Genomic DNA, 26,919 nt, shown 5'->3' on the forward strand with positions numbered 1-26,919 from the left:
AGTAGCTAAAGAGGAAATAATCAGAGAGGAGGAAGATGGGTATTTAAATGAAAACAGTTGTTAACCTTCAATTACATTTGTGCTATTTTAATTATTTCTCTTAATCCTCCTTTTTCAACAGCCTATTTTTTTTTTAAAAAGAGTGAATGTTTTTAAAATGACAATTTGACAATATAAACATCATCTGTATTATCATACTTTTCTTTCCAAATGCCTTTCCAAACGTGTAAGTGCTTCAGTTTCTCCACCTGGCCACACTGCAGAGGGTAAGCCATCTGTATCAAAACCTAAAAAAAAAAAAGGAAATGGAAAAAAAATCTGACAGCATAAAAATGAAATGACTCCCTGGATAGGTCCTCACAGATAGATGATAAATAACATGGTCTCTGTCCTTTGAGACATTTATCTTAAGGTGATAACAGATAGACCATGAGTTAATAGCATACGTAAATAATACACAGATTAATCACTTTTTAGTTTAAGACTTTCTTTTCTCTCCTTTCTTTTCCTTTTAGTGCAAAATACAAATTAGAAGTGGAATTTTTCTGAATGGTTTATTAACTCTTAAGCTCCACATGTATTATTGCTTATACCTACCTAGTTCTTCCAGTGATGGGACTCCATATTTCTCATCATGGTCATCAGATAGAGGAGTTGTGCACTTTTCTATCACTTCTGAAGTAATTGTCTCTACTGGTATTTCTAGTGGTTCCATTTTACTGATGAGAGTCTGGAATCTTTTATAGGTAAGAGGTGGCTGACCACCATTTAGTTCTATGATCCTATTACAAAAATTAGTAAAATGCTATTAGTATTTTTAAAAGGACAATATAATTTGATAAACATTTAAAAGTCTAAAATAAGGAAATTAAATGAAGATAGTAAAAATGAAAATAAAAATGAAAAATCACTTCTATTTTCTATTGTACGTTTTTGTTAAATGTCAATATATGTATCTTACGTATATCTTTTATATTTAATTCTGATCACTAATTTCTCATTTAAGTAATACTATAAGGAAAGAGCCTTGTCAATGGTAATCTGAATTAGATACAATTTGGGAATAACCCATTATTCTTTTTCACCATAGCCATTTGCACTTAAGACTTCAAGAATATTAGCTTCTTATAGGACCAAGAAACTTGTTAAAACAATTAACAAATCTAAAAATCAGTTTATAAACATCTGCTAGATATCAAAAATATACAGCCTGCAAATATCAAAACTTTTATGACGAAGAAAATTAAGCATCTATAAGTGGAAAAAACAAGTGGCTAATAAGCCTAAAGGCAAAAATAAAAAATAATACATATGGAAATGTAAAACTATTTTGCAGCATAGCTCAGAGAACCTTCTAATCATCAACAAAAGCTAAACCAGGCCAATATTGTATCAAGGAGTAATTAGCAAGTTTTATTAATTAGGATTCTATATTACTATAGTGATAATTACTTGGTATTTTCTATTGTGCATGTTTTTGTTAAATGTTAACATATGTATCTTACGTATATATTTTATATTTAATTCTGATCACTAATTTCTCAATTAAGTAATACTAAAAACAAAGAGCTTGCCAATGGTATTTATAACCAAATTAAATACAATTTGGGAATAACCAATTATTCTTTTTCACTATAGCCATTTGCATACTAGCATTTAGGCTTCATAAAAAATTATTGGTAAAATTATACTCTATCACTTTATGGATCGGAAACTGAAGCCTCAAGAGAATTTAATAAACTAGCCAAGGTCACATAACTAATAAATAGCAAATCGAGATTTTCTTAATCCAAATAGAATAAAGTTTTCTCTATACCACATATAATGGTGAATCAATTATATGTATGGAAAGTAACCACCATAAAAACTATGCTTTGCTTTTAGAAATATTGCTTTGATGTAATTCTTTGAGTTTATACCTAGGATCATAATGAAATCTGTCCACTATAATGATCTACAATGATACTACTGAGGACACTGCTAATTATATAACAGAAGCAAAATAAAAATCTTAGAAAAGATATTATCTATATGCTACATTTTTATATGATGGATTTATATAGTAAATATTCACATTCAGTCTAACAAACAATCTACTTTTATACATAACATAATTATATACTGAGCTTCCCACTTTAAGCAACTGCCCTTATCTTGTTTTGCCTCCTTCCTATCAGCTCTCTAAGGTTAAGAAATATGGTAAACGAGCAGGTAAGGTTTTTATCAAAGGATATATGACTTCTGGCTTAATAGGAAGTTAAGACTGTTGCCTGAATCAAACCACAATTTTTTGTACAACTGGAAAAGTGGAATAAAATAGTTTGTCATGTTACAGAATCAGTTTCATTATTTTGATAAAATGTGAACACAACTAAAAAAAGTAAAATAAAAGGTACATAAATTATGAGATTTCAGCACTTTGTAAGGATGACAGTATGCCAAAGGTTAATGTTAAAAAATCTTATGAATCCTCAAATCTTACAGCACATATTAATAAAACTCCCGAAATTTAACCTTGACCACAGAATCCCTGTTGGACAAAGCATGACAAAAGACTGATATTTCATGAAATATACTTTGAGAAACAAGATATCATACCATTGTTCAGAGGACTACATAATATTAATACAATTTGCATATGAACTAAAAATTCAGACAGACTATAGACACATAAAATAATTTATGACAAGCATGTAAAATATACCAAGGCACTTGATGGCTATGTATCATATAAACTATAAAATTAATGTTGCTGAGAGCCCAGAATGGCAAGTTAGTAGGCTGAGCGAGAATAGTCAAAGATAATTTTGTGATTCTTTTAATAGTTTTGGAACTGAAATTCTGAGTATTTTTATCTTATGCACTTAGGTCTGTAATTTTGGCGTCTGTCTTTGGGTAAACAAAAATTACAGAAGTTAAATAAAATGCTACAAGTTTGAGTTAATTTAATTCTCCACAATTCTGTTATGCATGTCTTTATTTTCACTTTTGAACTTAAGTCCCACAGTACATTGTCTTTCTACTTAATACCACTTAAATGTACACTTCAAAATGGTTAAAATGACAAATTTAATGTTATATGTATTAAAAAATCTTACTTGTCTAGATCATATAATGTGTGTGAAATTCGTACAATTACTTCTACTCCAGCTTCAGTTGCCAGTTTCTTAATAGCTGCATCTCGTTCCTTTCCAAAGGGCTCAGAATCATATTCAATTGAAAGTTTAGTAATGTTCCATTCCTAAAGAGAAAGGAGCAAAAACATACATAAAATTTAATGATTTTTCCTACTATAACAACACAGGCTGGAAAAACATGAAAAGCTCCAACTCTACATATCAAATGATTATACTACTTTGAATATACAGAAAGAAAATGCACAATTTATAAATTCAAAATTATGTAAATCAGAAATGTGTACTCACTAGATTTATGCTAGGCATTATACAATCTAGCAATATGCTTAACCTAAGCTTCCTACATTAAATGTGTTTGTATAGCACTTTACTTGTTCAAATAATTTACACTTACATTATCTCATTTGTTACTCAAAATAATCCTGAGTTTGGCATTTTGGTTGTTAACTCCATTTCGCAGATAAGATTATTTTGAAAATTCAAGAATTTGTCCAAGTTCAGAGAGAGCCATAATACCTGATTTTATGTCTGTTGATTCTAAGACTAGGTTCTTTTTTTAAAAAATTGGAATATAATTGCTTTACAGTGTTGTGTTATTTTCTGTGGAACAACCACATGAATCAACTATACTCCCTCCTTCTTATATCTCCGTTCTACCCACTCCCTTATCCTACCAGTCTAGGTCATCACAGAGTACTGAGCTGAGCTCCCTGTATACAGCAGCTTCCCATTAGCTACTTGTTTTACACATGGTAGTGTATACATGTCAATGCTACTCTCTCAATTCATTCCACTCCCTCCTTCCCACCTTGTGTCCATAAGTCCATTCTCCATGTCTGTGTCTCTATTCCTGCCCTGCAAAAAGGTTTATCAGTAACATTTTTCTAGATTAATGCATATATGCATTAATATACGATATTTGGTTTACCCTTTCTGACTTAACTTCACTCCATGACATTCTAGGTTCATCCCCATCACCACATATGACCCAATTTTGTTCCTTTTTATGGCTGAGCAATATTCCATTGTATATATGTTCCACATTTTCTTTATTCATTTATCTGTTGATGGACATTTAGGTTGCTTCCATGTCCTAACTACTATTAATATAAACCTTTGACAGTTAATGTGGTACAAGCTGCTCTGGTGAGGTATTGTTTTACAATGTTTTACTCTTGATTATCAAAAAATATTAACTGTGGAAAATATAAACACACTTATAACAAGAGCAGATATTGAGTGCCAGGTGCTGTATTAGTAAGTCCTGTAAACCTTCTTATAATCACTTTCAGTGAAGAGACTGTGACTTAGGGGAATTAAGTGATTTCCCAGGGTGGGGTAGTAAACTTTCATTGTTTTTTTAATTCTAAAATCTATTCTGATATACCTTACAAATAAAAAAAAATTCACCTGTCATTCTACCATTATTTAACTGATTATATAATTACAAGTTGTACTTCTCCAAACCTGTATAGATTCAGTTCAGTTCAGTTCAGTTGCTCAGTGGTGTCCGACTCTTTGCGACCCCATGAATCACACGCAGCACGCCAGGCCTCCCTGTCTGTCCATCACCATCTCCCGGAGTTTACCCAAACTCATGCCCATCTAGTCGGTGATGCCATCCAGCCATCTCATACTCTGTCGTCCCCTTCTCCTCCTGCCTCCAATCCTTCCCAGCATCAGGGTCTTTTCCAATGAGTCAACTCTTTGCATGAGGTGGCCAAAGTATTGGAGTTTCAGCTTTAGCATCAATCCTTCCAATCAACACCCAGGACTGATCGCCTTTAGGATGGACTGGTTGGATCTCCTTGCAGTCCAAGGGACTCTCAAGAGTCTTCTCCAACACCACAGCTCTAAAGCATCAATTCTTCGGTGCTCAGCTTTCTTCACAGTCCAACTCTCACATCCATACATGACCATTGGAAAAACCATAGCCTTGACTAGACAGACCTTTGTTGGCAAAGTAATATCTCTGCTTTTGAATATACTATCTAGGTTGCTCATAACTTTTCTTCCAACGAGTAAGTGTCTTTTAATTTCATGGCTGCAATCACCATTTGCAGTGATTTTGGAGCCCCTCAAAATAAAGTCTGACACTGTTTCCACTGTTTCCCCAACTATTTCCCATGAAGTGATGGGACCAGATGCCATGATCTTTGTTTTCTGAATGTTGAGCTTTAAGCCAACTTTTTCACTCTCCTCTTTCACTTTCATCAAGAGGCTTTTTAGTTCCTCTTCACTTTCTGCCATAAGGGTGGTGTCATCTGCATATCTGAGGTTATTGATATTTCTCCTGGAAATCTTAATTCCAGCTTGTGCTTCATCCAGCCCAGTGTTCCTCATGATGTACTCTGCATATAAGTTAAATAAGCAGGGTGACAATATACAGCCTTGACATATTCCTTTTCCTATGTGGAACCAGTCTGTTGTTCCATCTCCAGTTCTAACTGTTGCTTCCTGACCTGCATATAGGTGTCTCAACAAGGGCTATTTCCAATAGTGAGTTTTTTTTTAAATTGCTATTATAAACCTTTCAGTATACACCTTTATACATAAATCTTAAACATTTTGGGACATTTGTCTCATTTTTTCTAGAAGTAGTTTTTTGAAACACAATTGATGGATACAATAAATTATATTTAAAATTTTGATAGATATTGCCAAATTTTCCACCAGATATCCTGCACCAATTTACACTCTCAATAGTAGTACACCAGTATTTTAAAAACCACTAATATAAACACATAACATACACAGGAAAATAATATCTCATTAAAAATTTTTTCATTTCTTGAAAGTCTTGGAGAATGCATACAAAGTTGTCAATAGCTGTTATCTTTGCAGGGTAGAATTTAGGAATATAAATAATTATTTTTTATTTTATACAATGTTGTATTGTTCATATTTGTTAAATACAACCATGTACTGTTTTTGAAATTTAAAAATGAAATTAAAATGAGAACAGGAAAGAAAGCATTATATTTCTTTGTTTTATAGCGAGAGGCGGTATAGAGTGGTAGTTAAAAAACAAAGGATCTAAAGTCAAACTTCTCAAGTTCGAACACTGGTTCAACTATCTGTGCAAACTTCTAAACCTTCCATGCCTGTTTCCTGATCTTAAAATGGGTAGCATGTAAGTAGAGTACTTAGAGAGTACCTAGTATATAACAAACACTATGTGTTTATTAGAGTAAAATGAAAAAAAAATGACATTTTTGTTGTTGTTGTATAAAGATTAAATTGAGAAAAAATTAAATGAGACAATGTATGTAAATTATTTGGAAGAGAAAAGATGGTGATGCTGGGAAAGACTGAGGGCAGGAGAAGAGGGCGACAAAGGATGAGATGGTTGGATGGCACCACCAACTGAGTGGACATGAGTTTGAGCAAGCTCCGGGAGATAGTGAAAGACGGGGAAGCTTGGCATGCTGCAGTTCATTGGGTCATAGAGTTGGACATGACTTAGCAACTGAGCAACAACAATGTAAATTGTTGAGTACATAGTACATAGTTAAGTCCTCAATGAATGACAGCTGTTATTACTGTTGTTACTAGCTATTTGTGTATTTTTTTCTTTATGAATTGCAGCTTATGTTTGCTTACGTTTCTATTGCAATTAATTCTCTTATGGATTTGTACACTCCTTATTTTTAATGACAAACTTTGTCGCATATGTCACTTCCTAAATAGTCCGTAATTTAATTCTATGATATTTCTTGACAATTTTTTAGTTTTTGGTTAGTAAATGTTGGAGCTTAAAACAAGTCAGTAACAGTCCCTCCCCTTTTCCCTTTTTGAAGAGGAAGGGAAATATAAGTCAGAAAACTAAATGTAAAATAATAACCCACACAGTCTTCCCAGGCAATTGAAATAAAAACAAAAGTAAATAAATGGGACCTAATCAAACTTACAATCTTTTGCACAGCAAAGGAAATCATAAACAAAATGAAAAGACAACCTACAGAGTAGGAGAAAATTTTGCAAATTATACAATCGACAAGGGCTTAATACCCAAAATATACAAACAGCTCATATAACTCAATATAAGAAAAAACAAACAATCCAATTAAAAAATTGGCAGAAGACTTAAACAGACATTTCTCCAAAGAAGTAATACAAATGGCCAATAGGTACATGAAAAGATGCTCAACATTGTTATTAGAGAAATACAAATCTAAATCTAAACTACAATAAGGTACCCTCTTACACTGATTTTGCTGGTTAAAATGGCCATCATTAAAATGTCTACAAATAAATACTGGAAAGGATTTGGTTTTTCAAGTAATGTATGGATGTGAGACTTGGACTATAAAGAAAGCTGAGTACAAAAGAATTGATGCTCTTGGGCTATGGTGTTGGAGAAGACTCTTGAGAGTCTCTTGGACAGCAAGGAGATCCAACCAGTCCATCCTGAAGGAAATCAGTCCTCAATATTCACTGGAAGGACTAATGCTGAGGCTGAAACTCCAATACTCTGACCACTTGATGAGAAGAACTGATTAATTAGAAAAGATGCTAATGCTGGGAAAGACTGAAGATGGGACAAGGGGACAACAGAGGATGAGATGGTTGGATGGCATCACCGACTTGATGGACATGAGTTTGAGTAAGCTCCGGGAGTTGGTGAAGGACAGGGAAGCCTGGCATGCTGCAGTCCATGGGGTCACAAAGAGTCGGACACCACTGAGCAACTGAACTGAACTGGAGAGAATATGCAGAAAAGAGAATCCTCCTACACTGTTGGTGGGAATGTAATTTGAGACAGCGACTATGGAAAACAGTATGGAGGTTCCTCAGAAAACTGAAAGTAGAATTACCATATGATCCAGTGATGCCTCTCCTGAGCATATATCTAGACAAAACTCTAATGAAAAAAGACAGACCCAACCCCATGTTCACAGCAGCACTATTCACAATAGCCAACACAGAGAAACAACCTAAATGCCCATCGATAAATGAATGGATAAAGAAGATGTGGTACATATATACAATAGAATACAACTCAGTCATAAAACAACAAAATAATGCCATTTGCCCCAATATGGATGCAACTAGAGATTATCATACTAAGTGAAGCAAGTCAGAAAGAGAAAGGCAAATACCATACATATCACTTATGTGTGGAATCTAAAATATGATACAAATGAATCTATCTACAAAACATAAACATACCCATGAGCACAGAGAACATACTTGTGGTTGCCAAGGCAGAAGAGGTTAAGGGAAGTATGGAGTGGGAGGTTGGTGTTAGCAGATGTAAGCTATTATATATAGAATGGATAAACAATCAGGTTGTACTGTATAGCACAGAGAACTATATTCAATATCCTATGATAAACCATAATGGAAAAGAATATATAAAAAAGAATGTATATAACTGAATCATTTTATGGTATAGCAGAAATTAATACAACATTGTAAATCATATATGCATGTATACATACCACATTACTAGTAAAGCTGAACTGGAAGAAATATATTAGGTTTAAGGACAGGTAAGGTTACAGATTTTTTACCACTGAATTAAACAGATTTAGCTACCCAAGGCTAAACAGCACATTTCTTTTAGTGTGGGGTGCCCCTATAAAATTTATCACACGGAAGAAGGGAACAGGACATGTACTCTCTGCAACTGAAGAGATGAAAGGGGATGATCTGACCAATACTCACCTAACTCCTTCTATTAAACTCACTAGCGAGATCATTCATTTCTTCCCTGGGGATAAATTAGTGGACAAGAAAAATGAAAAGCTAGGGAAGAGAAAGTTCCCCAAATATTAAATTTATTCATTCATATTCTAAGTATTTATTATAATTCTTAGCTCCTATTGTAGGTCCCTCCATCCTGGAACTTACTGAAGATTGGCAACACAGAGAGAAATAAATAATCAAATATATATACTATTAGGAAAAAAAGGATGTTATGACAGAGAATACGGGGGTGAGGATAAGCTGGTAAGTTAGTTATCTACTCTTAATTACACTAGCCAGACTTTCAGTTACTGGTGAAAAGTGAATATCCCTGCTTTGTTCTCTATTTCAGGTGTAAAGCATGTTTCACCATTAAGTATGCCATTAGCTATGTTTCTGTTGATATTACCAAGTTGATATTCAGCAATTTTCTATTGCTAGTTTGCATAAAGGTTTCTAAAAAATTACAAATGGGTGCTGACTACTGTCAAATGCTTTTCTTTATCACTGACATAATAATACCTTTTCATTTACTAATAAGATATATTAATTTATTATTTTATAATGTTGAACCAACTTTGTATTCCTGAAATAAACTCCATTGATCATGATGCAGTATTATTTCAAAATATTGTTAAGTTCTCTTTGTTAATATATTAAGGATATCTGAGTTTGTGTTTATGGGGACACTTGGCTATACTTTTTTTCTTTCTTGAAAGTTCTTCATCAGATTTTGGTATCAGAGTTATGCTGCCCTCATAAACAAGTTCAGTGTTCCCAATATTATCCTGTTTCCTGGAAGAGTGTTATAAGACTGGCATTATTTCCTTCTTAAATATGTGATAGAATAAGTAAAGCCACCTGGGACCTGGAGCTTTACTTATTGGAATGTTTTTGATTATAAATTCAGTTTTGTAAAGAGAGGGCTATTCAATTTTTCTTTTTTTTCTTCTGAAATTTTAAGAAGTTGTACTTTTCAAGAGTATTTTTCATTTTATCTTAGTTGTGAACATTGACATTCAGTTCACTTCAGTCGCTCAGTTGTGTCTGACTCTCTGAGACCCCATGCACTGCAGCATACCAGGCTTGCCTGTCCATCACCAACTCCTGGAGCTTACTCAAACTCATGTCCATAGCTTCAACTAGACAGACCTTTGTTGGCATAGTAATGTCTCTGCTTTTTAATATGCTGTCTAGGTTGGTCATAGCTTTTCTTTCAAGGAGCAAGCATCTTTTAATTTCATGGCTGCAGTCACCATCTGCAGTAATTTTGGAGTCCAAAAAAAACAAAGTCTGTCACTGTTTTATTTGTTTCCCCATCTATTTGCCATGAAGTGATGGGACTAGATGCCATGATCCTAGTTTTCTGAATGTTTAGTTTTAAGCCAACTTTTTCACTCTCCTCTTTCACTTTCATGAAGAGGCTCTTTAGTTATTTTGTTTATATTGACGTTATGTTCTCTAGTTTATATTGACATTATGCCATTTATAATGTCTTTTATGTTTTCAAAGTTTAGAGACAATTTAGTTATGTCCCCTTTTTTATTCTTGATAAAGGTAATTTGTTTTTTCTCTCTTTTGGGCCCTGATCAGTACTGATAAGAGTTTATCAGTTTTATTAATCTTTTCAAAAGAAAACTGAACTCTGACTCAGAGTTTAATCAGGTGACAGAAACCACATTAGTAATTTGAACAGGGAAAATTTAATCTGAACAACTGTCAGCAAGTAAAAGGAGGTCAACAATGGTAAGGAGCAGAAGAAGAGTTAAGGCTATACTGTCCAATACAGTAGATAACCACTAGCCACAGAAGCAGCTTCTGAGCACTTGAAATGTGGCTAGTTGGAATAGAGACATCCTATAAGCATAAAATATACTCTGGATTTCAAAGACTTCATATTAATATAAAAAAGGTTAAAACAGTATAGTGGTTTTATAATGATTTTATATTGAAAAGATAGTATTTTAGCTATACTATGTTAAATAAAATATATCTTAAAAATTAACTTCACATTTTTCTTACTTTTTAAAATATACATGTTAGACATTTTAAATTACACATGTCTGTTGGATAGCACTGTTCTAAGCAGCTACCACATCTAAATGAAGGGAAAATAATTAAGCAATGAATTAAGAAAGTTTTCCTTCTTCCCCTGATGAGATTCACACCTCATTGTGAATGAGGTGTGCTGCCTCAGGTATAACCATCCCTATAGGGAAGAAGCCTGCCAAGGGGATAAGACCACCAGGAAAGTCTCTGATTAACTGTCTTTAAATGAAGAGTTTAATATAGACTATTTACATTTAATACAATTATTGATATAGCTGTGCTTAATTTTACCATGTTGGTAAGCTTTCCTTTTATCCATGTTTTCATTTACTCCTCTGTGCTCCCTTGTGCTCAGTTGCCCAGTCATGTCAGATTCTGTAGCCCCATGGATTGTAGTCCTCCAGGTTCCTCGGTCCATGGGGTTTTCCAGCAAGAATACTGGATTGGGGTACCATTTCCCACTCACACGGATTTTCCAAACCCAGGGACTGAACCCATGTCTCCTGAGTCTCCTGCATTGGCAGGTGGATTCTTTACCACTAGCACTACCTGGAAAGCCCTCTGTGCCCCCATCTGCCTTTATTTGAATGAGAGATATTTTTAGAATTCCATTTAAAATTCCTCTATTAACTTTTTAGAAATAGCTTTTTGTGCTACTTAGATCACAGTATACTGTTATTATAGTCTACCTTCAAATAATATATTACAATTGAATGCTGTTAAAAATTTACATATACTTTCATTTACCTTTTTCCTGCCTTATGTGATCCTGCAATAGATTTTATTTCATATGTGTGTCAAGTCCCATGATACTGGTATTATTCCCTACAATTTATCAATATTAGTTGGTTTTAATCTGTCAATGGTCTTCCAAAAATAGGACATATGAATGTACATAACTAAAAATAATGAAAAAAGAGGTCTTTTATATTTACCCATGTATTTAGTGCTCTTTTTCTTTCCTGAAGATCCTGTCTTTAGCCTAGAGTTATTTTCTTTCACCTAGCAGAATTTCCTTTAATATTAGTATTTTTTATAGTATAGATATGATGGAAAAATTATTTCTGCTTTTTTGTGCCTAAAAATGCCTCCATTGTGCCTTTTCTTTTTTAAAAAAATGAATGTTTTTGCTAAGTAAACAGGGCTATTTCTAGTTTTTAAAGCTGCCATTCCATTCTGTAAGAAAATACTGAATGCTATTATCATGGTTCCCTGAATATATCTTTTATCCTCTGGCGGCTTATAAAATTTTCCATCTTTGGTTTTCAGTTAATCGAGTATATGACATGACAAGATGTGATTTCCTTTATATTTATGTTGTTTGGGGTCTGTTGAGCTTCTTGGCACTGCAGGTTGATACCTTCCATCAATTTTGGAAACTCAATTATCTCTTCAAATTTTTTTCCTGTCCCAATCTCTCTTTCCCTCTTTTCTCTAGGTCTATAAGTACAGATATGTTAGGCCATTTACTACTGTTCCAGAGATTTCAAACATCCTATTCCCCTTTTAAAAAAATCTTCCTTCTCTTTGTGCTTCAGTTGGGATACTGACTATCTTCAACTTTACTGATCTTTTTGTCTGCTCTGTTCAATCCAGATATCCAATTAATCAATCCAATTAATGAATTCTTCATTTTGATAGTATGTTTCAGTTCTAAGATTTTATTTGGTCCTTTTTAATATTTTCCATTTCTGTATTAAATTACCACCTCGTCACATCATTTTTCACCTCTTGACTAGATTCTCTACTACTATCCTTGTTGCTGTTTAGTAGTTCAGACATGTCTAATTCTTTGCGACCCATGAACTGCAACACACCACTTCCCCGTCCTTCACCATGTCCCAGAGTTTGCTCAAACTCATGTCCATTGAGTCAGTGATGCCATCCACGCAGCTCATCCTCTATCATCCCCTTCTCCTCCTGCCTTCAATCTTTTCTAGCACTAGTGTCTTTTCTAACGAGTCAGTTCTTCATATCAGGTGGCCAAAGTATTGGAACTTCAGCATCAGTCCTTCTAATGAATATTTAGAGTTGATTTCCTTTAGGATTGACTGGTTTGATCTCCTTGCAGTCCAAGGGATTCTCAAAAATCTTCTCCAACACCACAGTTCAATAGCATCAATTCTTCGGCGCTCAGCCTTCTTTATGGTTCAACTCTCACACCTGTACATGACTACTGGAAAACCCATGGTGACTGCAGCCATGAAATTTAAAGACACTTACTCCTTGGAAGAAAAGTTATGACCAACCTAGATAGTATATTCAAAAGCAGAGACATTACTTCGCTGACTAAGGTCTGTCTTGTCAAGGCTATGGTTTTTCCTGCGGTCATGTATGGATGTGAGAGTTGGACTGTGAAGAAGGCTGAGTGCCGAAGAATTGATGCTTTTGAACTGTGGTGTTGGAGAAGACTCTTGAGAGTCCCTTGGACTGCAAGGAGATCAACCCTGGGATTTCTTTGGAAGGAATGATGCTGAAGCTGAAGCTCCAGTACTCTGGACACCTCATGCGAAGAGTTGACTCATTGGAAAAGACTCTGATGCTGGGAGGGATTGGGGGCAGGAGGAGAAGGGGACGACCAAGGATGAGATGGCTGGATGGCATCACTGACTTGATGGACGTGAGTCTGAGTGAACTCCGGGAGATGGTGATGGACAGGGAGGCCTGGCGTGCTGCGATTCATGGGGTCGCAAAGAGTTGGACATGACTGAGTGACTGAACTTAGCTATATAGACCTTTGTCAGATCTCCATTATCTACAGAATAACAATTGTAAAGTCCTTTTTTATCCTAATCCCAAGATCCTCATCAACTGTGGGACTGTTTCTGTTTCTCTTTACTTGATTGAAAGTTACATATAATTGCTTCTTCATGCGTCTCATAATTTGTGATCATATAACGGGCAATGGTATAAAGATTAGAGACAGAATAAACAATATTTATCTCTAGAAAAGTACATAGTCTTTGCTCTGACTGATAGAAGTCGAATTGATGGAGTCTGTAATTGAGCTGGGTCTGGGCTTTGTTGCTGCTTTCCTTAAATTTCATTCACCACTGGCTTCAAATATTTTGAAGGCAGGATTCAGATTTTTCTTCAACAGGGCTTAAGTTCTGAGTAGTAACAAGACTCCAGCTGTCTCTCTCTGCTTTATAGCTTGGGCACTAGCTTTACAAATTATATGACATTTCTCTTTGCTTTGCTGTCTACCCAGCAGCTTTGCTTTCTGAGAACTTCTCTTTGTTTTCCAACCCTGTCCCCTAATATTCTGCACCTTTGGAGGCATCTTTCTACACTGATGTCCTGTTGCCAGCTTCAGGAAACAGCTCCTTTGCACTAAGTGAATTCCTACAGCACTTAAGAGGGATCCCTCTCAACCCTTCTGCTTCACCCCAGCCTTTGGCATGCTGCCACTGGAGCTCCATGAATACACTGAAGAAAAGTACTGGACAGTGGGTACAAACTTGCTCTGTGACTAGGGCTTCTTGGAATTCTAATCTGCCATGTCAGCATACATATTACCACAAAGACTTTGGTAAAATTTCAACAAGTTTCTCTTTACTCTTAACTATGGTAAATTCCCTTCTCTTCCTGCTGTGATTCCAGGGGTGTAGCCTTGGGTATCTTCTTTCCCATGAAAGGCTCATCCCCTAATGGAACTTAATTTATTAGGTTTATTTGTGTCATTAACTCTCTAATAGATTAAAAACAAACAAACAAAAAAATCTATGATACTACGGCATATTCACTTTCTTCACATTATTAAAACAGGAGTGAATGGTCTACTGCAACTCTGCACATCTTAACCAGAAGTGGAAGTCTCTATCTACTCTTCAGCACAGGGTTTATTATTCATTTTAAAATATTTATTTATTCATTTGTCTGCACTGTGTCTTAGTTGCAGCAAACAGGATCTTTGGATGCAGCATGTGGGATCTAGTTCCCTTACCAGGTATTGAACCCGGGCCCCCTGCATTGTGAGTGTGGAGTCTTGGCCACTGGACCACCAGGGAAGTCCCAGCATAGTTTTTATTTCAAGCAACATATGGTTAACCTTTGCATTTCAACAGTAAATATAACAATAAGATTGTTGTAGTATTAACATATTTTCATGTGAAATAAGTATTCACTTCACAATTTTAAGCACTAAGATTCCTATCTGTTTTTATGTATCACAAGTATTTGTTTAACCATTCAGAAGGCATAATATGAACCATTAAATGATGTAAAGTTCTTAAACAGTAACACTGTAAAATATTATTTCACAAGTAATATTGTGAAAATAAGAAACATAAAATTTTATAGCAAAACAAAGTTATAAATCACAAACTTCCTTGGAGAAAGCATTTAAAGTAGTATAATTACATTAAAAAATGTTAACTCACAAAATAACCAAAACATAATGAAGGTAAAGGTCCAAAAATTTCTGCCCATCCATCCATTACCCCTTCTTTTATTAAATAAATCTAGTCTCAGAGTTTTAAACAGAATTTATATTTAAGGTTCCTAAATTTACTGCAGACTTCTCCCCTGAGCTCTGGAGTTGAATGATACTCAACAAACATATTCATATGTCTAAAAGGCATCTCAAACTTAAAATGTTAAAAATAATGAACTCCTCATTTTTTCCCCAAGTTGTTCCTCCTAGAGTCTTCCTCATCTTGCTGAATGACAAACCACTGGGTCACTTGCCCAGGCTAAAAACCTAGAAGCTATCCTTGACTCCCTAATACCACATATAAACAAACTCTGTAGCCTCTATTTTAAAAATATATTTAAAATCCTACCATTTCTCAACACTCCTACTGCTATTCTAGTCCTAGTCACCATCATCGTGTTTCTATATAATTGTCTTAGCCTCCTAATTGACCCTTCTGCTTAAGTCTTTACAGCATTTTCATTCAACTTCTATTCTCTACAGCCAGAGTGATTCTTTAAAAATGTAAGTGAAATCATGTCACTCCTCTACTCAGTGATCTCCTGTGGCATTCCATTTCACTCAGAGTAAAAGCCATAAAACATGGTAAAATCCTATGATCTGGCTCCTGCACTCTCTCTGACCCTATCTCTTATTTTTGCTCACTGTGCTCTGGCTAGAGCACACTGGCCTCCTTGCTGTTCTAAACAAGTCATGGCCCACATCTACATCAGAGCCTCTGTAACTGCGGCTCCCTCTGCCTGCGACACTCTTTCCCCATGTTGCAGTTACTCAGTAGCTTAAAACAACTGATTAATTCTCCAAGCCCCTCAGTTAACTAGATGGTTCTTCTGTTGGTCTCACCTGGGCTCACTCATGTGCCTGCAACCAGTGGGCAGCTTGGCTGGTACCAGATGATCTAAATGACCTCTCTCATACACTTCAGGCCTCGGTGCTGGCTGCTGGTTGGCCCGTTCTCTTCATATGTGTGCACATGCTCAGTTGCTCAGTCGTGCCTGACTCTTTGCAACCCCATGAACTGTAGCCCATTAGGTTCCTCTCTCCATGGGACTTCCAAGGCAAGAATACTGGAGGAGGTTGTAATTTCCGACTCTAGGATATCTTCCTAACCCACGGACTGAACCTGCATCTCTTGCATCTCCTGCATTGGCAGGCAGATTCTTTACCACTGAGTCACCTGGGAAGCCCCTCTCTACAGGCGGTCTCCCACAATTTGACATTCTAGCCCAGTCCTTACCCAGTACAAGGAGCATTCCAGTGGGAAAAGGTAGAAGCTGCAAGGTCGCTTGAGGCCTAGGATTTGGAACTTGCCATCTCCTTTGGCACTTAGTCAAAACAACATATAAGGCCAACCCAGATTTAAGGGAGTAGGGAAAAAAAATCTACCCTTTGATGAACAAGTTGCAAAATTTTGTGGATTCAATATATCACACCCCAGATATCTGCATGGCTCAGTCTCTTCATACATTTGCTCACATGTCACCACATCAGTGAGGCCTTCTATGACTCCATATAAATTAACTATCCTTCCCTCACCTTGGGACTTTCTTTCCCACATTTTATTTTAGCATCTACATCACCTGACATTGCATATTTATTTTATTACTGATCTCTTTCCCAAAAGAGTGTAAGATCTGTGAAGGTAGGAATTTTCTTTGGTTCACCATTATGTCCCCAGCACCTTGCACACTGCTGTGTATACATAGCAGGCACTCAAGCAATATCTGACAAATGAATTATCTTATTCAAATGAGCATGTACCATGAAATGACAAAGAATCCAAAGAATCCAAAATGACTCAAAAAGCATAATATAAATTTAGGCATGTGAAATGTTAGTGGCAGAAGATGAGATGGTTAGATAGCATCACTGACTCAATGGACATGAATCTGAGCAAACTCCAGGAGACAGTGAAGGACAGGAAAGCCTGGTGTGCTACCCTAACCCTAACCCAGTCCACGGGGTTGCAAACAGTTGGACATGACTTAGTGACTGAACAACAACATTAGTGGCTTTATATGTTCTTCTTTTATTTATTCTGTGATTTTGAACAAAATATTTTATTATGCCTCACTGTGTCCATCTATAAAGACTTGTAGACACATGTCTCTTGTTTCTTGGATATAATGAGAATTTTTTATACCAATACTTTAAACTCTTCATAAAAAGCTTCTACAGGCCCTAGAATATGCACTGTCTTAACAGCTTATCAGTCTGGAACCAAATGTAGACAATACAAGATTTAGCTGCATAGTAATAATAATTTATGTAAGACACCTATGATTAATAGTGTCATTCAAGTTTTGCCTAGGCTAGTGTCTGCTAAGTTTATCATTTCCTAAGTAGAACATGAAAAAAATACAAGTTTTTAAAAAAGCCATCTTGTCAGCTTACATTAAGTAGAACTTAAGAGAAAAATTCTAAGTAGAAAACATAAGAAAAAACAAGTTTATCAGATACAGGTGTGTGTAAATATGTTTTAAAAATGCTCTGGCCCCATTCTTAAATCTATTCAGTATAAACAGAATAAAACGAATGAATGCTGTAGAGAGGGTGTACACTAGAGGAGACATCAGTACTAAAATCACTGTCACCATCCCAATAAATTAAAGGCACTGTTATCAGGTCTAAATCAGTTTTCTCTCCAATGTAGGAAGAAGCTGAATTACTTACCCATTAAAAGTTTTCACTATTTGCTGTATTAGAATAATAAAACCAGAGACAATAATGTAAATGAGTCAGCTAGTTGGCATAAGTCACCCTTATGGCAGAAAGTGAAGAGCAACTAAAGAGCCTCTTGATAAAGAGAAGAGTGAAAAAGTTGGCTTAAAGCTCAACATTCAGAAAACGAAGATCATGGCATCTGGTCCCATCACTTCATGGGAAATAGATGGAGAAACAGTGGAGACAGTGGCTGACTTTATTTTGGGCGGCTCCAAAATCAACTGCAGATGGTGACTGCAGCCATGAAATTAAAAGACACTTACTCCTTGGAAGGAAACTTATGACCAACCTAGATAGCATATTAAAAAGCAGAGATATTACTTTGCCAACAAAGGTCCATCTAGTCAAGGCTATGGTTTTTCCAGTGGTCACGTACGATGTGAGAGTTGGACTGTGAAGAAAGCTGAGTGCTAAAGAATTGATGCTTTTGAACTGTGGTGTTGGAGAAGACTCTTGAGAGTCCCTTGGACTGCAAGGAGATCCAACCAGTCCATCCTAAAGGAGATCAGTACTGGGTGTTCATTGGAAGGACTGATGCTAAAGCTGAAACTCCAATACTTTGGCCACTTCATGTGAAGAGTTGACTCACTGGAAAAGACTCTGATGCTGGGAGGGATTGGGGGCAGGAGGAGAAGGGGACAACAGAGGATGAGATGGCTGGATGGCATCACCGACTCGACTGCACATGAGTATGGGTGAACTCCAGGAGTTGGTGATGGACAGGGAGGCCTGTAGTGCTTCAATTCATGGGGTCACAGAGAGTAGGATACGACTGAGCGACTGAACTGAACTGATTTGCTGCACTAGAATAATAAAACCAGAGACAATAATGTAAATGAGTCAGCTAGTTACTGACAAAAGAATCTTCCTCCTCAGAAAAACTGGGGGTGTAAGGGTCAGAGATGAGGAGACCCCTTTTTATTGTACACACTCTTGGGCTCATTTCTGAAATACATGCATACAGTACCTCTAAACAAAAACAGTAAAAATAAAAACAATACAATAAAAAGAAGAATTAACTCCCTCTATGGTTCTGACATATTAAATAAATCTGAAAGTTTTCATAAAATATATTTTATATGGACTATATCAGAATCAAATAATAAGCACTCTAGGCACAGTAATATATATTCATGTATCTATATTTTATGGCCTTTGTAGAAACCACTGTCTCTCTGTCAAAGTGACAAGACAAGAAGCATAGCATCTAAATTCAGAAGATAGTCTGATCCAATAATATGCTATTTCAGGCAGAAGAAAGCTCAAAATAAAGAACACAAAAGACTTGCTTCAGTTCAGTTCAGTCACTCAGTCGTGTCCGACTCTTTGCGACCCCATGAATCGCAGCACGCCAGGCCTCCCTGTCCATCACCATCTCCCAGAGTTCACTCAGACTCACGTCCATCGAGTCCGTGATGCCATCCAGCCATCTCATCCTTGGTCGTCCCCTTCTCCTCCTGCCCCCAATCCCTCCCAGCATCAGAGTCTTGCTTACTTAAACCATTTTTGTCAAAGGAGGTAAATAAATGTTTTGTTATTTTAAAGGTACTTAAAAATCCTCAAGATTCAATTTACTTATAATACATGGATTTATATAAAGTTGAAGCAGATATTCACATATACTTTATACATATGAGTTGCTGATCAACTATTACCATTGTTCCTGATATACTTTCTGCTCAGAGCTCTTGCATGTAACTAGGTTAAATTCTGACCCTAAGAAGCTATAGTAGTAAGAAAACTTCAGTAAAATAAATTTTGACTAGCCACAACTGTTGCATTAGTCATATCCTAAACATTAAAAATTTCTTTCATGCTGATGAAAAAAGGCAAGGTAGTGTTAATTGAATTCCCAGAATTGGGGATATTTTCACTCAGGAAAAGGAACTGTTCTCTTCTGCATTCGAAATAGAAACAATGCTATTATAAAAATCTGATGAATCAAACTGTTGTAAGAAAAAACCAGATATACATTAGGAATTCTAACTGCAGTAAATAGGAAGGGATGAACTAAGCCAAGAAACTCAGCCTGAGCACTTCCATGAGCTACTTTATGACCTTGGTCAGCTCATTTAATCTCTTTAGGACTAAATTTTTCATGTAGACAACAGAGGGGAAAATAAGATTAGGAGATCTTTAAGATTCTACCAAGTTTAAAAAAATTACAGTTTTGTAGCATGTCAATTGATATAGTCCTTTGACTCAGAAAGTCTTACAAGAGTTATCCCACAAATGTACTAGCAAATGTGAGTAAAGACATGTATATTTGAACAAGGACATTCACTGACAGCATAACTTGAACTAGCAAAAGGCCTGCGGAAAAACAACTAAGTGTTCACTAGAAAGCTAGTGAAAGAAATGATACCCTCAAAAAATAAAAAATAGAACACAGATCATATGGTAATATGATCCAGGAACTCTACTCCCATTATTTATCTGAAGAAAACAAAAACACTCATTTAAAAAGATGTATGTACCTCAATGTTCACGTCAGCATTATTTACAATAGCCAATATATGGAAGCAACCTAAGTGCCTGCCAACAGATGAATAACGATTTACATATACACACACAGAAATATTACTCAGCCATAAAAAGAAAGAATGAAATCTTGTCATTAGCAACAGCATCGCAAATGTAAGACCTTGAGGACATTATGCTAAGTGGTAATAACTTTGCATGGTATGTAATCAATAAAATACTGAACCACTACATTGTATACCTGAAATATAAATTATAAGTCAATAATAATTTTTTAAAAAGGAAACTATAGCATATCTACACAATGGAATACTATGAAGCCATTTAAAAGACTGAGAAAGTAACATGGAACAATATCCAAAATACATGATTATGCAAATGAAGCACAGCATAGAATGGTATAACATGGCATGTTCTTATCTTGGTTTTAAAAACAAGAGGTTTTTAAAAGGTTTTAACAGAGGTTTTAAATACACATAAACCACACAAATATATGTATATAAATACACATACACATGCATTCTTATTTATGCAAGGACTATTTCTAACACATATATAAGAAAGCGGTAGTAGCTGTTGCTTCTGAGAGGGGAACTAGCAGTTTAAAATAGAAGAAAGATTTAACTTCAATGTAAATCATTTTTTTCACAGTCTGATTTCACACTGTCTGTGTAACATTTTCATTAAGAAAAAATCCACATATATTTTATTTAAAAATTTTACATTTCCCATACTAAAATTTAAATTATCCCCCCCACAAATGTGTCTTCTCTGACAAGAGATTTTTCTCTTATGCAAAGATTTTTTTCAATTACCTTGAAAAGCCGGGGAAACACATCTGCTGGTTGTCCACGAATCACAAACAGACGAGAGTTTAATTTTCGCAGATTGGCATCAAGGTCTTCAAGACATTGAAGCAAAAATCTAGAGAGAGGAAAATATTATTTAAATTCTTCAAAATATATAAGATTTAAAGTAATAAAAAGTAATAAAAAGTCATGCTATTCTAAAATTTGAAATCTCATCTTTTTTACCTCTTTAAAATCTTCTAATTGCTAGATCATGTATAAATTACTGCTTCCAGAAACCATTCTTATAAGTTTTTAAAAATTATGGCACAAGTTTCTCAGTATTTTTAAATGAACTTCCTAAATTAAATGAATAACTGTCATTAAATAATGGTGACTGTTAGTAAAAATCATATAAAGAAATAAATTAAATGAATTGATCTCATTGTTTAAACTTGGTGAAATAAATCCAAGTTAATATAGAAAAGCCACCTTGAAAAACCTAGGACACTAGGTTTTCTTTGGGAAAAAAAGAACACTTTTAACATCCTATTTAATCACTCTGAACAAGTGAATAAGAATTTGAGCCCTTTATTAGGGGATGTTGTAATCATCTAAGAGAGAGAAGGAGTAAAGTCCATTTTCAAGTTTCTAATATAAAGAATCTGATAATAAATAGATGTTAAATTATGTGCGTTAACTCTCTGAGTATAGAGAATACCAAATTAATTTTTTCATAAAAGGTTTCTGAGGAAGGTGGGGCTGTACATTTTTTTCAATGAAGTTAGCGTCAATAAGTCCTATGCATAATAGATATCTGGGGAAATTCTGGGGTGGAGGCAGAAGACTGCTTATTTTGCATCTTCCATTGTAAAGAAATGGGGCAGTCCACAAGAGCAAATCCAAAATAGATGTCACCCCTGGAAGGTTCAACCTCATTGTTTGCCTCATGTTAATTTTCTCTAAGGTTTCATGTAGATTCTGTTCCTCTCTCTGTTCTGTTCCTCTCTCGACTCTGCTTCTTTTATGTTTTTCATTTTTAATATCTATCCATCTTTTCCACAGGGCTTATGATCTTCCAGAATAATGACTGTGCCTTACGTATGAGGAGGAGTGGTTAAAATGAATACAAAGGCATATTTCAGAACCGCATTGTTCAACATGGTAGCCACCAGGCATGTGTAACCATTTAAATTAGTTAAAATTAAAATTTCAGTTCCTCAGTCACACTTGCCATATAGCAAGGCCTCTCAATAGCCACACGTGTGGCTAGCAGTGACCATATTGGACAGCACAAGCAAAGAATGCTTCCATCATTGCAGAAATTTCTATTTGACAGCACTGTTCTAGAAGATTATTCAGAATAGATCATTTTGTTCTCTTTGCCCATTCCAATCCCCATTCCTCATTGCCCATTCCAATTTCATTTCACCAAGAAAGTCTTGTTAATTTTCTATAGATGTAGTTATTAAGTGACATCCGTCAGTTCAGTCGCTCAGTAGTGTCCGACTCTTTGCAACCCCATGAATCGCAGCACGCCAGGCCTCCCTGTCCATCACCATCTCCCAGAGTTCACTCAAACTCACGTCCATCGAGTTGGTGATGCCATCCAGCCGTCTCATCCTCTGTCGTCCCCTTCTCCTCTTGCCCCCAATCCCCCCCAGCATCAGAATCTTTTCTAATGAGTCAACTCTTCGCATGAGATGGCCAAAGTACTGGAGTTTCAGCTTTAGCATCATTCCTTCCAAAGAACACCCAGGACTGACCTCCTTTAGAATGGACTGGTTGGATCTCCTTGCAGTCCAAGGGACTCTCAAGTGACATCAGTATAACTAGTCAAATCTGATATTCTTTCCCCTTAGGAGTCATTATCTCTATGGGCTTAGGGAGTCAGAGTGCTATATTCACAAGGCTGTTAAAGACATCCCACCATTTCACCTTAGGAAGTCTAACAGTTGTCCTTCAAGAAATAGGAAATAAACCTTTATATACTCACATTTATGTTACACCAAATCTTTTTGTCTTGGTTTACAGTCACCTCCCTAACACACCATCCTTAATGCTCAAACTACTGCACAACTGCTCTCATCTCACATGCTAGCCAAGTAACACTCAAAATTCTCCAAGACAGGCTTCAACAGAATGTGAACCATGAAATTCCAGATGTTCAAGGTGGATTTCGAAAAGGTAGAGGAACCAGGGATCAAACTGCCAACATCTATTGGATCTTTGAAAAAGTGAGACAGTTTTGAGACAAACATCTACTTCTGCTTTATTGACTACACCAAAGCCTTTGTGTGGATCACAATAAACTGTGGAAAATTCTGAAAGAGATGGGAATATCAGACCATCCGACCTGCCTCTTGAGAAATCTGTATGCAGGTCAAGAAGCAACAGTTAGAACTGGACATGGAACAACACACTGGTTCCAAATCGGGAAAGGAGTACGTCAAGCTGTATATTGTCACCCTGCTTACTTAACTTATATGCAGAGTACATCATGAGAAACACTGGGCTGGATGAAGCACAGGCTGCAATCAAGATTGCCGGGAGAAATATCAATAACCTCAGATATGCAGATGACACCACCCTCATGGCAGAAAGCGAAGAGAAATAAAGAGCCTCTTGATGAAAGTGAAAGAGGAGAGTGAAAAAGTTGGCTTAAAGCTCAACAGTCAGATAACTAAGATCATGGCATCCAGTCCCATCACTTAGTGGCAAATAGATGGGGAAACAATGGAAACAGTGAGAGACTTTATTTTGGGGGGCTCCAAAATCACTGCAGATGGTGATTGCAGTCATGAAATTAAAAGACACTTACTCCTTGGAAGGAAAGTTATGACCAACCTAGACAGCATATTAAAAAGCAGAGACATTACTTTGCCAACAAAGGTCTGTCTAGTTGAAGCTATGGTTTTTCTAATAGTCATGGATGGATGTGAGAGTTGGACTATAGAGAAAGCTGAGTGCCAAAGAATTGATGCTTTCGAACTGTGGTATTGGAGAAGACTCTTGAGAGTCCCTTGGACAGCAAGGAGATCCAACCAGTCCATCCTGAAGGAAATCAATCCTGAATATTCACTGGAAGGACTGATGCTGAAACTCCAATACTCTGGCCACCTGATGTGAAGAGCTAACTCACTGGAAAAGACCCTGATACTGGGAAAGATTGAAGGCGGGAGGAGAAGGGGATCAGAGAGGATGAGATGGTTGGATGGCATCACCAACTCAATGAACATGAGTTTTCTAAGCTCCCGGAGTTGGTGATGGACAGGGAAGCCTGGCATACTGCGGTTCATGGGGTCGCAAACAGTCAGACACGACTGAGCAACTGAACTGAACTGAACTGATCCCAACCCACCAGTACCAATGTGTAAATCCTTTGGGGAGAATATTGTTGCTGACTATTGTTGTTAAAGCAATATAAAAGCATCTAAGTTTTATAAAATTATCCATAACTATGAATAACATCATGTTTAGTGCTAAATGTTAATGGGAAGCAGATAGTTTTCTGTATTTTCTTGGCAAAATAATTTTTAGACCCTGAGGTACTCAGATCAAAAATTAACAAGTTGAACTAGCAATTTTAAAGTTTTTAAAATTCAAACAGTACAAAACTAAAATGTCCTGGAAAGATAATCCATGGAAGAAATAATACTCAAATCTCTTTTGTAGTGTGAGTTTCAGTATCTTCTCTACCAGACCACACAGTAAGTAGCAGAGCTCTCCACATTCTACATTTTGGGTAGAAAAGTTTTTATGTAGTACAAGTAGGTCAGTGACAGATAATAAGATGGGAAAAGGAAAAAAAAGGACCTGATTAATTTATAAAATGAAGTAGTAAGCCTCAACTAGTTAATAATTAGCCCCTTATTTTTCCCTTTCTTGTTCACAGTTGAATAAGCATTCTTAATGCTTTTCAATAAACACTCTATGAACCAAACAAACACTGTACATGATGATGTGGACTAAAGCAATGGAAAAAGTTGTGCAACCAAAATTAACTTTGTTTTGGCATTCCATAAAACAAAGGAAAAGAAATTGTATTCCAGTATAGTGTTTTTCTCCAACAGATGTTATTGATGACTTTTTTCTTCCATAGTATGTTTTCCTTCCATGGCTATTATTGTTTATATCACTGTAACTTTACATAAAAATGGCAGAGATACAGTAGATTCAAATATGTATTTCAGAAAATAATTGTGAAGGAAAGAAAAAGAGCAGCATGGAGAACGCATGGTGTTGCTTTTCTCTGTTATAAGCCTTTCTATGCTATGACTTTTAAAATGACTGCATATATTATTTTGATAAAATAAAATTTACTTTGCATATATCTACTTGTTACATGTGTATAAGAAAATAACTGTAAGCATACTCATAAACCTGTTAATAATAGCTACCCTGAGCACCAAAGAATTCATGTTTTCAAACTGTGGTGTTAAAGAAGACTCTTGAGAGTCCCTTGGACTGCAGGAGATCAAACCAGTCAATCCTAAAGGAAATCAACCCTGAATACTCATTGGAAGGACTTATGCTGAAGCTGAAGCTCCAATATTTTGGCCACCTGATGCCAAGAGCCTACTCATTAGAAAAGACCCTGATGCTAGGAAAGAGTGAAGGCAGGAGACGGGTATGACAGATGATGAGATGGTTGGATGCATCACTGACTCAATGGACATGAGTTTGAGCAACCTCTGGGAGATAGTGAAGGACAGGGAAGCCTCAAATGTTGCATCCATGGGGTTGCAAAGAGTCAGACACAACTGAGCGACTGAACAACAACTACTGGGGAGAGGAAGTTTGGGGTGGGGGTAAAGAAGAGAGAAACATACTTTTTTAAACTTCATAAAAGGTATAAAATTGATAATTAGCATAGATTCCTTCCAAGTAGAACAAAACTGAAAAATATTATATCTGATGGAAACCTGGGTTAACACATAATGAACATCTTTCAAAGCAACTGGCATACTTCTATGGCATCAGTTTTCACAGTTTATGGTATCTCATTGCATAGATGTCCCATAATTTAATAATTAATAGCAACAAATTACTATCCTTCAACCAATCCTGGAAAGTTCTAATTTCCTCATGTGTTAAACTGGGATAGCAATAGGGCCCATATCATAGTACTGTTGTGAGAATTAAATAAGTTAATGTATGTGAAGCTTTTAAAACAGTGCCTGACCCACAGTAAGCATGATTATATGTCTCATCATTCCTACAATAATTTTAGTCCCCTCTTTCCTATAATAATTCTACTTCTTGTTATCTCATGTTAGTATTATTTGCTCAATGCCTTAAAATAGTCCTGCCTACCAATACCAAATTTTCCTGAGGCACACTTTCCTGTAAAAAGGTCTTCAAAGGTTCATTCACCTATAGAATGAAGAACAAATTATTTTGTTTGACTAACTTAGGGTTTCAGGTTCATTTTTCTGCCACTCCTCTTTCCCTTCTGCCAAATCAAACTACTTTCCCCCCCACACATTTAATCCCCTGGAATTTGCTCCATGCTCTTCCCTTGGCCTGGAGCACCTTCCTAATTCCCATCTCTATTTTCTGCTAATTTTCAGTCTTCCATATGAAAGTAGTTTCTCCATCCCATATACTCTCA

At 36.0% G+C, this 26,919-nt stretch overlaps 1 protein-coding gene across 5 annotated transcripts in view; it reads right to left on the bottom strand.

The window, feature by feature from the left end:
- Positions 1–26,919, bottom strand: part of CRY1 (cryptochrome circadian regulator 1) — an 89,134-nt gene that overhangs the window by 9,343 nt on the left and 52,872 nt on the right. For all 5 annotated transcript variants that reach the window (XM_068970340.1, XM_068970337.1, XM_068970336.1 and 2 more), the window contains exons 2-5: positions 21,333–21,441; positions 3,099–3,241; positions 598–782; positions 199–287 (exon numbers count right to left, since the gene is read on the bottom strand). In XM_068970340.1, the coding sequence (XP_068826441.1) occupies positions 199–287; positions 598–782; positions 3,099–3,241; positions 21,333–21,441 (526 nt within the window). The remainder of the gene's footprint in view (positions 1–198; positions 288–597; positions 783–3,098; positions 3,242–21,332; positions 21,442–26,919) is intronic.

The sequence above is a fragment of the Capricornis sumatraensis genome, chromosome 4 (genome assembly GCF_032405125.1).
Source record: "Capricornis sumatraensis isolate serow.1 chromosome 4, serow.2, whole genome shotgun sequence".
Lineage (NCBI taxonomy): Eukaryota > Metazoa > Chordata > Mammalia > Artiodactyla > Bovidae > Capricornis > Capricornis sumatraensis.